Source organism: Myotis yumanensis, unplaced genomic scaffold (genome assembly GCF_028538775.1).
Source record: "Myotis yumanensis isolate MYYU_CA2020_CCGP unplaced genomic scaffold, mMyoYum1.0.hap1 SCAF_3, whole genome shotgun sequence".
Classification (NCBI taxonomy): Eukaryota; Metazoa; Chordata; class Mammalia; order Chiroptera; family Vespertilionidae; genus Myotis; species Myotis yumanensis.
Window position 1 is genome coordinate 195,992,360 of NW_027223754.1, and position 18,278 is coordinate 196,010,637.

Genomic DNA, 18,278 nt, shown 5'->3' on the forward strand with positions numbered 1-18,278 from the left:
AACTCAGAACTTCCTCTGTTTGCTCTGAGAAGCACCACTGCAGCCTAATGCCTGCCATTTTCCCCAAGCTGTAGTTGGACATAAAATAGTTTATGCAATATGTTTTCTTAAAAATATTTTGAATTTAACTTAAAAAACTCTGTAATAACAGTTAAATTCTAATGACTTCCACTGCATTTTTATGTACATTATTCATGTGTATTTTCCCCCCCACAGGGCTAAATTTAGTGTACTCATGTTCTCTTATTTTTTATTCTTAAAATGATCATTTTTGTACATGTTTATGATCAGATATTGACATCAACCACAGAATTATTTAGAGATAAGGTCACCAAAATAATGATTATCTTTAAGATGTTTTCAGTAAGAATTATGGAGAAGGTAAAAGAACAGCTAGAAGGAGACACAGAGCCACAGATATGTTTACATATATTCATTTGTTTAGTCATTTGCATCTATAATTTTATGTCTGATGTATTGATTCTATCATATGACTACCTATGCTCTATAGCCTTTTATGTTCTTACTAGAGGCCTGGTGCAGGAATTTGTGCACTGGTGGGGTCCAGCCAGCACACCCCAATGGGGGTGGGGGTGTCCACTCCAGGGTGGGACCAGCCAGGGCTAGGGGCCACAGGCGTTCCAGTTGTTCCACCATTCGGTTGATTTGCATATTACCCTTTTATTATATAGGATGACCCCTTCCTATCAGCTGAAATTATTGCTCCACAATGCTAGTATCCTATCTTTTGCTAGATTATCACGCAAAAATTGGTAATAACACATTAAACCTATATTACTCTAACGCAGAGTCCTTCTTTCATCACTTTCTTTCAACCCTGTGGTTTATGTCTCTGTCCTTAATATTTTTTTAAACAAAATATGTTATAATGAAGTGCTTTCTGGCAACCTGCTTAGGCAATTTTTAAAATCTGTCAGCACTTCTCCCCAAATATGCTGGGTAACTGTCATGGAGTTGCTGAGTGTGTCTACACCCAGACAGGAGAGGATAAACTAGGTGGACTCTCAAGGTACCCTTGGAAGTAACCTATGCAGTTTTTCTGGGTGTTGGATGGGGTTGCATGCACCCCTACTTATGTGGGACAGCTTCCATTTCACTTTTTCTGGGATCTTAAATCCTAGAGAGCAGAGCTAGTCTGTTTAATTTCCTTTGGCTAATTTTATTACACTAGTGTGTGCCTCTTCCTTTTAACACAGTACGCCAAATGGTGTCAATGACAGTACTCTTTTTAAACTCTCCTTTACATCACTGGGCACAAGGTTCCACATGTTCCATAGTAGGTGCTTACTAAGTCTTAACAAAATTAAATCTATTAATATAACTTTTGTTGGTTCAGTTGAAACTTCCTCCCTCCCTCCTTCCCTCCCTCCCTCCCTCTTTCTTTCTTTCTTTCTTTCTTTCTTTCTTTCTTTCTTTCTTTTTCTTTCTTTCTTCCTTCCTTCCTTCCTTCCTTCCTTCCTTCCTTCCTTCCTTCCTTCCTTCCTTTCTTTCTTTCTTTCTTTCTTTCTTTCTTCCAAGAGTTTTGTGTTATTTTTTCTTTGTTTTATACCAGCCAAGAGCTGTCTGAATAGATTTTCGGAGCGTCTAGAATTACATCTTTCTTCTGTGAGATATTATCATTCTGTCCTCAAGTGAAGAGTATCCTTTGTGTGTAAGTCTATGAGACATCCACTTAATATTCTCATATTCTTTTGAAGACAATGCTGGATGACATCAGTTCCACACTGCTTTTCAAACACAGCGCTGGCTTGGATTCCATCTTCTCACTGTTCACTTCTAACTGTCACATTTGGCTAAAGGAGAAAGAAAGCCCTTAAGAAAAGGCCAGGCTATTAATGTGCTCTTCAAAATGCTAAGAAAAGGCTAAGCTGTTTATAGCATTTTCAAAATGCTCATCTCTCAGAGACTTGCCAGCAATAGTGTCAAGGTGAAACACGCTTTCCTTCATCAAGGAACCCAGAGCCTTTGTGTTATCTGTGCTCAAAGTATTGGTCCCGCTTTTGTTAGGCATGGGATTTTGGAGGTATAATGGTACTTGGATATAATTTAAACTAAAATATAATCATAAACCTGATATTGTATGTTTACTATAAGAGTGGCGAGAAGGTTGTTCACTGCTTGATAAAGCAAGCCTGGATTCATTCAGGATATAAATGTATTTCAGAATCAAAGGAAAAATCTCCCTGGAATTTAGTCACTTGTATAACTTCTAAGAGGTGAGAAGCATGGGTATCATTAGCAAATCTGTTCACTGCTTTCTATTTTGCTGAAAACGGAGCTAAGTGTTTACTTTCATTTGCTTCATTCGTTTTGCTAAATGGGTTTGTCTTGATTAAAAAACTGGGCCTCTAACGGTGGGACTAGGTATTCATTTCAGGAGGATATTGGTTTTTGCCTCATATAGTTGAGTCAATTGGCAATCTTTTGGAAATTTTCTGGACACATTTTCCTTGTCACTAAATAAATTCTCAAAGAAGCAGGTGTACATTTACTCATTTTTCTTGTTAATACTTTCGACAAGTGTTTGAGATTTGTGTTCTTATTCCACCTGAATCTCAGGCAGCTAATGCCATTATGTCCTTTTTTAAACCACCCATGAGAGCAGAGCACAGTGGGAAGAGCACCAGGCACTTTGTAGCCCCTATTTTGCCCTTGTGGACAAGTGGACAAGTCATTAACCCTTATACACCCTGGGTCAATCAGGTTCTGTTGAAGGTCTTGAAAGCGATGTGTCTCAGTGGATGAAAGCATGATTCAATTCTTGTTTCCACCATCCATTGCTGTGTGACTGGGAGCAAGTTACTCATTCCTTCTCTGTGCATTGGTAATAGCTACTCTGCTTGTAGGATTACATTAGGTACCGTATGCAACCCAGTGAGTATGGTGCCGGCACAATGCCAGGGGTAAGCATTCACTGCATGGTGGTTGTCTTTATCTTTCCCAGACTTAAAAATAATGTGAAATGACTCATTTTTTTAATTTGACCATTAGCAGCTACCGTCATTAGTGGCCTTTGGCCTGTCTAAATGTTTGCTAATTTTGAAAAGACTAAAAGGACATTTAATAGATGTATTCTTCGTATTATTTTTCAACCATCCTTTTTTAATTAACTTTTTTTTGAGAAAATTGCAGATTCACATGCAATTATAAGAAATAATATAGAGAGATCCTGTGTGCCCTTTACCCAGTTTTTCCCAGTGGTAACAGCTTGCAAAACTATAGTCCAATATCACAACCAGATTCTGACATTAATAAAGTCAGGATGCAGAACAATTTCATCCTTACAAGGACCCCTTGTTGTCCTTTCACAGATACTCCAACTTCCACCTCACCCTTGTCCCTGACCCAGCTCCTTGACAATTTCTAAGCTACTCTCCATTTCTATCAATTTGTTATTTCAAGAATGTTGCATTAAAGGGTCCATATAGTATGTAACCTTTGGGGGCTGGCATTTTTTCACTTAGCATAATTCCCCAGAAAACCATTAAACCATGAACCCAAAATCCTTATGAATAGTGACACATTTTATTTTGGCAACAGAATAATTATTAACCAAAAGTGCTTAATGGCATACAGTGCATAGTAAATGTTCAGGGAGGTTCAGTGGTGGGTTCCGACTCCACCTACCTCTGCCTTTCCTCCTCCTCCTCTCTGTCCTTCTCCTCTTTCCTTGTCCTCTTATTAATATTGACAAAGGCTGATTGCTTAAGTTGAAAATTCTAAAAAGACTTAAACAAAATAATTTATGTAAAATTTCTTTATAAATTACAAACTCTCTATCAGAAATTGCTGGTCAGAGTTGGCCACATTATAAGAATGGTTTGCAGGTGCTTGCGATGTATACTGATGTGAATAAAGAAGTCAGCATGAGCAGCTCTGCCCTCCAGGTTGCTCCTGCAATGGTTGCACGAGAAAGAAATAAATGTTTCTGCTAACTAACAAAGCCCGTCATGCTTTGATTTTAAGCAACAAAGTCCCATAAACAAAATGCAAACGTCAGTTCACGTTCTTTATAAATCCTTTGCTCTAAAAAAGAGCCTCCTGTTTTAGTTGCCAGACAGTAAGTCCAAGGAGCACCTTCCTAAAAGCATCAAGAAATGCCAAGTACTGTTCGAACTCAAGAGATTTCATTACTGTTTCTCCGGTCAAAAGCCCATAGGCAGACCCAAACCAACCCCTTAGGAGGGAACCCAGCCTCATTGTGCTCAGTTACAGCATATTTTCCTATAACTTTGCTGCTGATATTCAAATCCCTGTCCTTTCGGTGGAGTAAATCCTACTCTGATGGAATTTCCCTCTATTCAGAAATAGGGTTAGGTTAGAGCAAGCTTGCTAGGCATGCATGTTTGAGTCAGGAAAGGGTAGGCTAGGCTGTGCTCACAATTAACCCTACATTTCTGTGGCTATAAAGGTTTCTTTCTCATGCAAAGTTCAGTGAAGGGAACTCTCCTTGAACCTGTAACTATACTGTCTAGACTACATGGCCTCGAAGGTCACCATCGCAGGAGAAGAATGCTGGGGAATTTACAAGGTGCTTTTAAGTAGGGTGACCATGCATGTGCATTGCCTGTGACAGCCACAATGTATGCCTATTGATTTGGAGTAATGGTTACTATTTTTCCTGGTATTATTAGAAGTGTCCCATTTTAGACAATACATAAGGGTGACCCTTTATAAGAGCCAGCAACCATAATTTCTGCCCATATCCTATTGGCCTCCTCCTAATGAGCCAGGATGTAGAGGATTGTAGAGGAGCAAGGATGTATGTTAGTGAACACTAAAAACTTCTGGCACAATAGGCATTTTCAGGAATGCCATAAATTTTTAAACAGAATTAACTCCATAACTTTACCAAAATTGTGTTGAGCAGATATGACATAAATATGATATTTCTATGATCTAAACTATCTGATTTAATCACACACTGTGGTAGCCTGAATCATGCCTCGCCCTTACAGATATCCACATCCTAATCCCCAGAACCTATTGCCTTACAGATCTGATATCAAAGTAGGGGGATTATCCTGGATCATCCAAGTTGTCCCGAAATGTAATCAGTTCTTTACAAAAGGGAGCAGAGGGAGATTTGACAACAGGAGAGAAGGTGATGTGATGATGGGAGCAGAGGTTGGAGTGATGCATGTTGAGGATGGAAAAAGGGGCTGCAAGTCCAGGAACACAGGTGGCCCCTAGAAGCCTCTACAAGGCTCGGCAACAGATTCTCCTCTTCGAGCCTCCAGAAGGAACCAGTCCTGCTGGCATCTCGACTTTGGTGCAGTGAAACTGTGTGGGGAGCCAATATAAGGTTAAGCCTCAGACTGACCTGTTGGCAAAGTCACAAACAAGTCTTCTTCTGAGTCTTAAACAACCCAATCCGAGAGGTGGCCACTGATTTACACGAGCTGCCATTTAGAAAATAAAAATGGGGGAATTCGCTGGAAGCCGGTCCACCCTTGCTGCTTGACACAGTCGCTGCAGGGAAGAAACATCTGCACAGCTTATTTTTCAAGGGACCTGGCGTATATGGCATACTGTTCTTAGTATGTTTGCTCCCCTTCTTAGCGCTATGTGTTTTAACCAAGGTTACCTCTCTGAGAAAGGTTGTTTCCCCAGGTATGGATTTTTTCCTGGAGTTAGGGATTAACAGGACTAAGAAAGGGAATAAAACCCCTTAACTAAGTGCCAGGCGGGTAATTAATCACTTCAACTATGAACAATCACGATTAAACTACATAATCTTTACTTAGGATAATCTCCTTCAGTTACTTCCTTATAGCTTAACAGAGCAATAAAGTAGTGACCTTGGAATGGAGATAACAAATGCCCTAACATTTGGAATAGAATGGATAGGATTAAAATCAACTGGTATAAATACAGATGTAACAGGACAATAAACACAGAACCTGGCTAGAGAACCTCGCCATGCTGATCAACTGAATGCTGCCTCAGTGTCCTTCATTCTTTGCCGACTCTGTCCACACCTATGGGAACCCCTGAACCTGCTGGGGCTGGACCCCAACAAAACTGGTTTCAGATTTCTTATCTCCAAGACTGTAAGAGAATGAATGTGTATTGTAAGCCACTAGGTTTGTTGTAAATTTGTTATAGCAGCAATATGAAATTAATATATGCATTCTGAAGTTTAGCATGTGACTTTAGATTTCTGTGTCGAGTTAAGGTAAATACTATTCTTATCCTTATTGTACCTGTGAGAAATTGAGGCCTGAAGAGTTTCAGTGACTTGCCCAAGTTCCTCAGCTAATCTGAGAGCCAGGATTCACATCTACACAGACTGGCTCCTCAGAACATGTCCCTAACCACTGTGCTCTGCTGTCTCCCCCTGCTGCCCAACTGTCCTCCAAACCCCCCTCCCACCAGATCTGTCAACCACGGAATGCCTCTGCTCCCTGAATCCCTCCTACCACTCCCACCTGACTTCAGTCTCCTCCTCTGTGGGCTCAGTAGTAATCTAGACAGTTTTCTAGCTCCAGTTTTTAGAAATCTTATGAAAAATTCTAGGTCTTCCATAGGGAATTTAGGCTTCAGGTGAGATTATTGAAATTTTTCATATTCAAGTTTTTGGGAAGATATTACTGAATCTTCTTCCTACTCTTTAATTTCTAATTCTCTTCCTCATACTCTAGAGAGGGGGATATTCCCAAGAGTAATCAAATAAAGTGATTAATAGAAGTCATCCTGGAACTGTATTGAGCTTGTTTGACCATCACCCAAGCAGAGAAGCATGTGGAAATTTGGTATATGAACTCTTACTTAGTTATTACTCTAAATCTCCCCTTAGCTTATATTGGTTATATACTAGTATGCATTTTGCCATATGGCCACTTGTTTAATGGCTCTGAAGTTAACCACTGAATTAAATATTTATGCCTGCCATGGTCCCTGCACTGAGCCCCAGATCTCCCCTCCAGGACTGAAGACCTTATTTTCCCAGCTCTGGGGATGTGTTGCCTGACAGCCCTCTGCTCTCAGCCCTCTCCAAGAATTGCCGCTGGCCAAAGGATGTGGTCTCTTTCTTGGGGGAAATCTGCATCCAATTACTGGTTGATATGGGGGTACAAAGATCTAACCTCCCCTACCAGGATTAGGGACAACTTTGAAGGGCCATCCCAGCCCCAAATCTACCCGTGGGGTTGGCTGAGTCCTTTGTTGTGTGTGACTGCATTGCAGCCCATCTTCTTTCTCTGCCTAATTCTGCTTTCTTTCCTTTCTCCATAAGTGTTGATCCCAATGGTACTCCTGTATGAATGTCCTGAAAGCCACATTCCCTCTTGGGGGTCTGCTTCCCAGGAAGCCGAATTACAGAATGAGTTGGTGATAAGGACATAAGGGTGCTCAGTTAATTCTACTTTGTTGGAGTTAGAAGTGTTCTAAAGGAACTAGGAAACATAATTTCAGGCTTAAAGTTTATTTTTTTTAATGTAGAAGTAGGGAGAAAACATCACACACGTCACCCACTCATGATTAAAAATACATTCTGCAATGTGACCCATAGTTCAATCCCATTTTCCTTTAACCTCCATTTTAACAGTTAATTTACAAATGAAATGAACTCTATAAAACAAAGACTCTAGCCCATTTCCAATCCTCAATAAATGCAGCCTTCCTTTCTTGGTGAAACAGTTTTTCCAGCATATAAAAACAGGACTTGAGAAAGCTTTAAAACCATTTTCTGACAATAAAGACAACGATGTAAAGTGAAATGGAATCGTGTATAAGCACTACCTCAGAATTTATACCTTCACATCTCCACAGAGAATGAGGAACAGACATTCAGTTTTATAACACATTGAATATAAGCATTTCTGTTAGATCCTCTACCCCAAAAATTTTTCCTTCAGTTCTTTCCCCAACCCCTGAAGCACTGGCCATGAACTTGCGTCTAGCCTTTATGCCCTGTGCACTTCATGGTTGATTGCACAACTCCTGCTTTCTGTTCTGATTAGAGCTTTTGATATTTTAAAGAGGATCTTCCCTGTTTGGGGTCCTTTATTAGTTCTGTATATGGTGAAAAAAAAATTTCCTGGAGAGAGAGAGAGTAGCTATCCTCTCTGCACAATGGGTGTCGGATTTCAAAGGCTCTTTTCTCTGGCCCTTGGACTCCTGAGCAGTCCGAATAAGTCTGGATATGTACAGCCTAAACGTTTACTTTTTCTTAAGGTCTTTTGGTCTTAAAGGATTGTTTTCTTGAATAGTTTCTATAAAAAGCATGTACCCATAATGATGATTTCACTGCCAGCTCTATCATTTTTCATCAAATAGTGCTTGGGGTGGGGTATGAAGAGCAATGTGTGCGGAATAGGGGCCAAGGAGGAGGAGGGTGTAAGAGAAGCCCCAAAGACATTTCCTAGCTGAGCACTGCCTTAATTTACATAATCCCAGATGGGCCACTTGTGTGGTTTTCCTGACACCAACCAGTTCTACAATTCTCTGAGACCAACTGGGTGTCCAACAATTCAACTCATTCCCAACACTACTACCCAGAGCTTGTGCAGACTCCACAGATTAAGAGCTCAATCCAAGGCTGCCCCCACCTCAGACGCCAGCTGCAAATGAGGTGCCAGGCTACCCACACTTCTGCCCAGCATACTATGATGTGGGTGGTCCTACGATGCCCCCTCAGGTTCGATAATTTGCTAGAACAACTCACAGAACTCAGGAAAGCACTTTAGGTATGATGACCAGTTCATTATAGAGGATAGTTCTGAGGAACAGGCAAAGAAAGAAATGAGTAGGGCAAGATATAGGGGATGGGAGGGGCAGAGCTCCCACGCTGTCTTTGGGTTTCCACCCACTAAGAAGCTCCTTGAAACCTGTCAGCATGGGGCTTTTATAGAGGCCTTCATTACGTAGGTGGTACTGATTAAATCATGAGCCATTGCTGATTGAACTCAACCTCCAGACCCTCTGCCCCCTCAAAGATAAAGGTGTAGGGATGAAAGATGATTTTTGCTTGTTTGTTTTTAGAGAGAGTGGAAGGGAGAGGGAGAGACAGAGAGAAACCTCAATGTGAGAGAGACACATTGATTGGTTGCCTCCTGCACAGCCCCAACCAGGGTCGGGGATAGAGCCTGCAACAGGTTTGTGCCCTTGACTGGAATAGAACCTGGGACCCTTCAGTCCGTGGCACGAGGCTCTATCCACTGAGCCAGACTGGCTAGGGCAGGGATGAAAGTTTTAAGTCTCTCATCACATGGTTGGTTTCCCTGGTGACCAACCCCATCCTGAAGTTAGCACTTAAAAGAACATTTTCAGAGCCTTTAGGACAGTGGTTCTCAACCTGTGGGTTGCGACCCCTTTGGTGGTCGAACGACCCTTCCACAGGGGTCGCCTAAGACCATCCTGCATATCAGATATTTACATTACGATTCATAACAGTAGCAACATTACAGTTATGTAGTAGCAACAAAAACAATTTTATGGTTGGCTCACAACATGCGGAACTGTATTAAAGGGCCAGAAGATTGAGAACCACTGCTTTAGGAGGTCTATGCCAGGAAACCTGGGTCAAAGACTAAATATTTATTTTTACTGTACCATAACTATAAACTATGAGCATAACCTAAAATAGATGTTTAGACATACATCCCAGTGCATGCAGTCTCCCTCAATAGATCTCTCCTGGAGGTACTCTGCATAGAGGCCATTGTGCAAGACACTTTTGGCATCTACTTGATGTGAGAAGGGAGACAAAGTTGTCAACCATAGAATCACTGAGAAGTTGCTGAAATTACTTTGGCTGGACAGAAACATTTGGTTTCCTGTGCTTATGGAACAACGTGTCTGAGCAAGAATTGTCCTTTATTAAAAGGTGACCTCTGCTCAAGAGCTCAGGGAAGCACCATGCTCAGCCGGGAGTCAGTGGCTGTAGACCAGGGGTCCTCAAACTACGGCCAGCGGGTCACATGCAAATACAAATATTGTATTTGTTCCCGTTTTGTTTTTTTACTTCAAAATAAGATATGTGCAGTGTGCATAGGAATTTGTTCATAGTTTTTTTTAAAACTATAGTCCGGCCCTCCAATGGTCTGAGGGACAGTGAACTGGCCCCCTGTTTAAAAGGTTTGAGGACCCCTGCTGTAGAGTGTCGGTGACAACGGTGGTGATGATTTAAGAAGAGTATGTTCTATTCTTAGACAGTGTAACCTTTGAACCAATTCCCTGCACAAATGCTTTCTCTCCCATATTCTGCCTTAGTTTCTAATGTTCTTGTTCTCTGCAAAATGTCTTTATAGTAATGTTATTTATTTAAAATTAATTTTAAAAGATTCCTGCTATCATACCAATATGACACTTTGATCTCATATTATGGTAAAACACACACACACACACACACACACACACACACACACACACCTCTTTTCTGTCATATTTAAATTTTTTTAATACAAAAATTAGAGTAATGCAAAAGATAAATCTTATTCAGAAAAGTGTGAAATTTCCTGTGATCTGGTAGGGCTGTATATACAAGCCTTTCTCACCTTCCTAAGAGTTGGGGGTTGTTTCTATTAGATTGTGGTGAATATTATCCATTGTTTTTTGTATTGGGATTATCTTCATCATATAAAAAGTACAGTGAAACTAAATATATCTACTTCCCTCTCACCTAGAACTTTTATTAGGTGGATAACCAGTCATTCATGATTTATATTCTTAACTAAGGTAGTGTCATAGTCTTCTTTTTACTTTGGAATGCAAGTTTTTCCCCAGTCTGAAAACAAAAATCCAATCGATCATTAACTTCAAACACTCAGCTGATCTACTGAGAAGACAGAAAATATGGTAGAGAAACATATATGTGAGAATGCTGGGTGAAAACAGTAATTGCTTTCCTACATTGAAGCTGTTAAAATGATTTCCCTCATGGCTGTGACTGTGTTTTAAGGTACTTGAAAGGAGGCAAAGCTAAATCCACCCATATCACAAAGCCCATGATTTTTTATATTCACTTTCCAATTACTAGGGCAGACAGACCTAGTGGATTGGTGGAAATCTGGCTTTCTCCCTTTTTTCTTGGTCACCAACACTTAGAATCAATGAAAAGGCAACTGACAACGTTGTGCTTAGAGACGCAAAAAAGGGTCTCAAAGTAGGGCTCAATAAAAACTCACTGGATTGAGAAAAATTACAGATACTTTGAAGATTATATGATTTTTCTGCCAATCAAGGAAAATCATTGGAGTGAAGGGACAGAAGTAATAAAATATTTCATTATGACAGAATCTAATTTTCATGCAGAAACTCATATAAAACACAGTATGGCATTGGCAAGTAACCTGTAACTCTCCAATGCCTTTGGAAACTCTCCTCAACAAGTTCAAGTCCAGGCCAGATTTTAATGAAACCCTGTAGTTTGCCCCAACTTGACTAACTTTCTTTCCCTCCTTTGTACTATTTCAGACTTATCTTCTCTAGGCAGGCAAAATTATCACTATTCCTCTAACATTGCTCTTTTTATTTTTATTTTTTATTATTTTTTAATTAAATCTTTATTGTTCAAGTTATTACATTGGTTCCTCTTTTTTCCCACCATAACTTCCCTCCACCCAGTTCCCACCCCACCCTCTGCCCTCACTCCCCACCCAGTGTCCTCATCCATAGGTGCACGATTATTGTCCAATCTCTTCCCACACCCCCTACACTCCTTTCCCCGCCGAGAATAGTCAGTCCATTCCCTTTCTATGTCCCTGATTCTATTCAAGTGAATAAATAATCTGATGAACAGTATGAACTGGTGATTATAACATTGCTCTTTAACACCTAACCTACTTGAGCGAATTTACAGTCTGCTTCCAGCCAAGCTCTTTTCTTCCTTGCTCTCTGCAGAGCCTTTCCTAATCCAGGAAAAGGAACCAGGATTTGCTGGTACCTTACTTGGGACAATTTGGACTCAAAGCCATTTACAAAAACATAAAAGACTTCTCAGTGATTATATGATTGCCAACTTTGTCTCTATTGAATAACAAACAAACAAATTCAGTAATTTTTTTATTTTTTTAAAAATATATTTTATTGATTTTTTACAGAGATGAAGGGAGAGGGATAGAGAGTTAGAAACATCGATGAGAGAGAGAAACAACGATCAGCTGCCTCCTGCACGCTCCCTACTGGGTATGTGCCCGAAACCAAGGTACATGCCCTTGGCCGGAATCGAACCTGGGATCCTTCAGTCCGCAGGCCAACGCTCTATCCACTGAGCCAAACTGGTTAGGGCACAAATTCAGTAATTTTTACTTGAGCTATTTTACTTGAGAAATTCTATGGAAGACCTAGAATTTTCCATAAAATTTCCCAAAGGTGGAGCTAGAAAACTGTCTAGATTACTACTGAGCCCATGGAGGAGGAGACTGAAGTCAGGTGGGAGTAAGAGGAGGGCTTCAGGGAGCAGGGGCATTTCATGGTTGATAGGCCTGGTGGGAGGGGGTTTGGAGGACAATTGGGCAGCAGGGGGGTACAGCAGAGCACAGTGGTTAAGGACATGTTCTGAGGAGTCAGTCTGCGTAGGCATGAATCCTGGCTCTCAGACTAGCTGAGGAAACTTGGACAAGTCACTTACAGTCTCTGAGCCTCATGGTATGTTCACATTGTAAAATGTTCAGGTAAATCAATATTGTGTAGATACAGAACAAGAATCATGTCTAAGGAAATACTTTACCTGTTAATTCAACCATTTTACTTGAAATTTTGTAAATTTTTTAAAAATACTGAATTCTCTAGGAAGAAAATATAATTGACTTCCTAAAGCACATTTCAGATTCTCTTAATCTATATGTATACATATATATATATAATTGATTTTTTTAGAGCTAGAGAAAGGGAGAGGGATAGAGAGATAGAAACATCGATGAGAGAGAAACACTATCAAGCAGCCGCCTCCTGCACACCCCCAATAGGGGATTGAGCTTGCAACCCGGGCATGTGCCCTGACCGGAAATTGAACCTGTCGCCTCTTGGTTCCTGGCTTCAGCTTGAAGCTCAACCACTGAACTACACCGGGCGGGCTCTCTTAATCTGCGTTTATTGCACTGATATACTTTGGCTGTGAGATCAATTTAGTGTGTCCACTTGACTTAATATTTTTAAAAACTGGACTTCATTATTTTGATGATAGTGACTTTTAAATTTTACTGTTTAATAAAGTGTTTATTTTAAAAAATACCTTGGACATGTATAGGTGGTTACTTCTATTCTGAATTTAAATAGAAGTTTTAGGAATAATAAGGCTCAATACCACTTCTGTGAATTAACATTACTTTGAAATTTGTAGCTATTGCAATAAGGCAAGAGAATAAAATCAATGTTAATTAGACAAAAGACATGTATTTCCACAAAGACCAATAAACATTGTTTAATATTATTAGACTAGAGGATCTGGTGCACGAATTTGTGCACCAGTGGGGTCCTCGGCATGGCATGCGGGATCGGGCCAACATCACCCAAGGGGTCCTGGATTGCGAGAGGGTATAGACCAGGCCTAGGGACCCCACTGGTGCACAGTTGGGACCGGGGAAGGACGTGGGAGGTTGGCCAGCTGGAGAGGGACCATGGGAGGGCTCCAGGGTGTGTCCAGCCCATCTTTCTCAGTCCTGATTGGCCGGACCCCAGCAGCAAGCTCACCTACGGGTCAGAGCATCTTCCCCCTGGTGGTCAGTGCATGTCATGGCAAGCTATTGAGCGGCCTTAGCATATCATTAGCATATTATGCTTTGATTGGTTGAATGGCCTACTGGATGACCACTTAGCATAGGACTAGAGGCCCGATGCACGAAATTCATGCACTCGGGGGGGGGGGGGGTGGTCCCTCAGTCCGACCTGCACCCTCTCCAATCCAGGAGCCCTCAGGGGATGTCCTACTGATGGCTTGAGCCCGCTCCCCTTGTTTCTCTGCTTTCTGTGGGGCCTGCCTGCTCCACACCATGGTGATGGGTAAGCAGGCCCTGCTGGGTGCTGTCTGCAGGCGTGCTTGCCTGCTCACGGGTTGCTGCAGATCCAGCCTCGCTGCTCAGACCCAGACACTCCAGAGGCGGCAGAGCAGCAAGGCTTGATCCACTACCAGAGTGGGCGGATCCCGCCTCTTTGCTTGGTCCCTGTGACCGCTGGCCAGGCCGACAGGCCCAAACACTCCAGCGGTGGGGCTGAGGGGCTGAGCACCGCCATCTTGTGGCTATGGGTGCCGCCATTTGTGATGGAGTGATGGTTAATTTGCATATTACTATTTTATTAGATAGGGTAGGATGTTGTGGACATGACATTAAAAGCATGAAGAGATATCTCAAAATATACAATAGAATGTCTAAAATTAAAAAGTAAAATGATCAAAGTGTGTGAATATATGGAATAACTGATTCCCCCATACACTACTGGTGAGGGTATAAATTGGCCAATCCATTTAGAAAACTGTTTGGTAGAATCAGCTTAAAGGTAAATAAATGCGTAACCGATACCCAGGAAATTCAATGTTTATGTATCTACCTCACAGAAATGAAGTATACCTCAGTTGGTATACCTGAAATAAACTTTTGGAATAATACAAATGCTCAACATCTGGAAAATTAGTAAGTAGTGATACAGTCATACAATGGAAATTATACATGAATAAGAGTGAACAAACTATTGTTAATACTCACTGACATGGATGAAAAACATAATGTTTAGCAAAAACAAAAGAGTACATACTTTATGATTCTACTTAAAGTTTAAAAAATATAGTTGTAATACACACACGCACACACATGTAAAACTAAAATGTCAGTGTAGGAGCCAGAAGAGTGGTTACTTTGCAGGAAGAAGGTTAGTGACTAGGAGGGAGCACCAGGGGACTTCTTGGATGCCAATCATGTTCTGTCTTCATTTGAGTGATGATTATGAGAATGTGTTTATTTTGAAAAAAAAAAATTAAGTTCTACATTTAAGATGTCTCCTTTTTCCTCCTGTATGTTATAATTCAATCAAAAGTTTATTTAAAGGATTGTGTTCAGCAACAGAAAAATGTAGACTACTGTGCTATAGCATAATAGAAATATCTGGAATCTGAAGCTTTAGAAGTACCCACCAAAGGGCTTAAAATGCCCAGGTGTCTGAAAAGGTAGGAGTAATAGCACAAGGGTAAGTTCTGACAGTTGAGGGTCATTTGTGTTCTCCAGAGGATGGACAAAAATTAACAACTCCAGGATGACAGCTCTTTTTATTTTATCTTTCTGATCCTAAGCGTTCACTTGCGGTCTCATAAATAAGTCCAGCAATTAATCTCCATCCTTGACAAATGGCCACTTATTTCTGCAGGTTCATTGTTAAGGGTCAGAGGCCAAAGTGCTCTATTTGGATCCAGTATATAACTTATGTCGTAAGATACTTCTAATGTTATCTAAAACTAACTTGGCTTCTTTGTATTTTTATTTTAAATACTGCAATCTTTAAGATGAGAAAAATTCTACAATAACAGGAATAAAGCTCCAGAGAAAACACAAATGTTTTAATGTCAATTATTATTACTACTTTGAAAATTAGCTACAAAAGGGTATTATTGGATGTGAGGCCTTTCATCACCATATAATAAACTGAATGTTTAGTGTAATTAAATAGCAATGAGATATAACCAAAATAATCATGGTAATCACATATATTTCAACATATTAATAAACTAGTTAATATTAACTCTCTAAGATGTTTCCAATTTTTAATAAAGAAAAATAGTCATTAAATGGCAAAATAAAAAGGTTTATAACCTTCCATGATAATAATATGCTGCCCTTTGTGTGAAAAACCCTCATTTGTTTCTGATTGAACTATTAATTGTCAGAACCTATTTAGAAATTAATCTGGCAGGAAATGTTAAAAAGTAAAATGTAAACACTCTTTGACCAGAACAACCACCTTAGGGGAATCAGCAATACAGAAATTAAAGCGCTTGCATTCAGGAGATATATAAGTAGACAAGCATGCTCAAAAACTAGAAACTACCTCTTTAATGAAGGATTGTCCATGCCATGCATTGTTATATAGCCATTAAAAATGGTGTGTTCAATAGTGATAATACAACATAGCCGTCATTAGGTGTTTGTGATAGGCACCCTTCTAAGTACAGTTTACCCCTGAACAGCACAGGTTTGAACTGTGTGAGTCCACTTATATGTGGATTTTTTAAATAAACACCTACAGTACTGTAAATATATCTTCTCATGATTTTCTTTTTAATAGATTACTTTGTTTTAAGAATATAGTATTTAATACATAGAACAAACAAAATATGTTACTCAACTGTTTATGCCATCGGTAAGGTGTCTAGTCAGCAGTAGACTATCAGTAGTTAAGTTGTGGGGGAGTCAAAAATGTTTTATGCAGATTTTCAACTGTGTGGGAGGACTGGCATCCCTAATCTCAACATTGTTAAAGGGCCAATTCTATTTTATATGCGTAAATTTACTCCATTCTTGTAACAATAATACTATAGAGTAATTCTTATTATTTCCATTTTATGGGTGAGAACATTAAAGTTAAAACACATAAAATATTTTACCTAACCTCACATATCTGGTATGAACCAAATGGTCTTAATATTCCAAATGGAATATTCCAAATATTCCAAATGGTCTTATTTCAGGCATGCTCCTGACCTCCATGTGGTTAGTCTGCCTCCCTGAATTGGTAGAGGGGAGATTTCTCTTATATATTGGTAATTGAAAAAGCAGTGAATGGAAATTTGGTTATTCTTTTTCAAAGAAATAAGGAAAGAAAGAAAAGGAAAAGACCCATGTGAATATACATTTGTATCTAGATTTTAACAGTTTTGGAAGAAGAATTCTCAAATTGGTGATACTAATTACTATAAGATTTAGTGCTGAAAAGGATATTATTAGTTTTTATTTGTTATTTGAAGTTAAAGAAAACACTGGAATACTTTTGTCAGTTTTTTAAATCCATTAAAGTAAAGAAAAACAAGTAAAAACTAGTCTCCATTTTTAGGTTCACTGTTTTCTGGAGAATAATGGGTTCATTTAACAAGTAGACACGGAATTAATAATCCTTGTCCTCTAATTTTTTACCAGGATTCAGGCTCACAAGAATCTAATTCATTAGAGTCATTCTACATGACATCATTCATCTTTAGAAGAATCTAGATGTGCATGAAGTGGGTCTGCAGTAGACATTCTTTTCCTTTCCTTCATGTTATTCTCCCATTTCTGCCCTCCTCCCCATCAAATAGCCAGTGCTACAATCACAAAAGTTGTCTTATTTCCTTTTTTTAGACTCTCAGATGACTTGGCTATACTAGTCCTTGGTGTGGTAATAGTGCCTTTCAGAGAGAGTGAACCCCTAACATAATTTGCTTCACTGTGGCAGGACTTCAACTCAAAATGAGAAAGGGAGGTTTGTCAACTGGTCTGTTCAGAAGCAAGCATCCCATTAGAAAGAGAGCCAAACGTCCTTCATTTAGAATCATTCTCAATGATTATGCAAACAAAAATAGTCCACATTTCTAGAAGTATCAGCTGTTTTATAGGCTCAACTTTACAGATTCAACAGTATGAATCTATATACTGTTTCCTAGACTCATAGATGTGAATCTTAATAAGATACAAAATGATATATGTGACATTTCAGCAGTGTAAAGATGCAGTCTTACCTTAGGCAAGAATTATATATCTTTCACATAAAATTATTATATGGAATTGGTATTTGTGTATTTTGAGAACTTTACTTCAGTCAACAGTTCAAAACAATGCATTTCATAAACATTTTTTATGCTTTTTCTCAGGTTCCATTTAAGGTCTCGCTGCCATCCATATTCAATCTCGAGAGACTTTTTGATCTTGCTAACGGTTGTATCCTATCAGGAGGAAGCCTTTTCAATTGGATTGTGTCTATTATTCCCTGAACATACTTTACATATTAACCTTATAATGGTTTTCATTCTTATTGTTTTCCTTGGTTTGAAATAGGTTTCGAAATGGTCCTCTTACAACAAACAAAATAAAATTGTTTTCTTACACAAGCTCAATTTCCTTAAAAACTATAGTTCTGAGTAATGTTTTACATTGCATTTGAATTAAATGACAATGCTGCCGCTTATGAAGACATCTTATGGAGCTATTCATAGAAGACATGTTTGTGCACAGTGGAACTATTCCCATGTTTATATAGTTTATGTTTAGTTTGTCTTTAGCTGTGTCCATATTGCAAGACTGAATTAAGCCAGTGGTTATAAACTGGGGGTAATTTTGCATCTAGGGTGACATTTG

At 39.5% G+C, this 18,278-nt stretch overlaps 1 protein-coding gene across 2 annotated transcripts in view; it reads left to right on the plus strand.

Annotated features, from left to right (window-relative positions):
• Positions 1-18,019, plus strand: part of CFAP54 (cilia and flagella associated protein 54) — a 246,818-nt gene extending 228,799 nt beyond the window's left edge. For both annotated transcript variants that reach the window (XM_070410862.1, XM_070410863.1), the window contains one exon: positions 17,795-18,019. In XM_070410862.1, the coding sequence (XP_070266963.1) occupies positions 17,795-17,914 (120 nt within the window). In that variant the 3' untranslated portion in view covers positions 17,915-18,019. The remainder of the gene's footprint in view (positions 1-17,794) is intronic.
• The last annotated feature ends 259 nt before the right edge of the window (positions 18,020-18,278 follow it).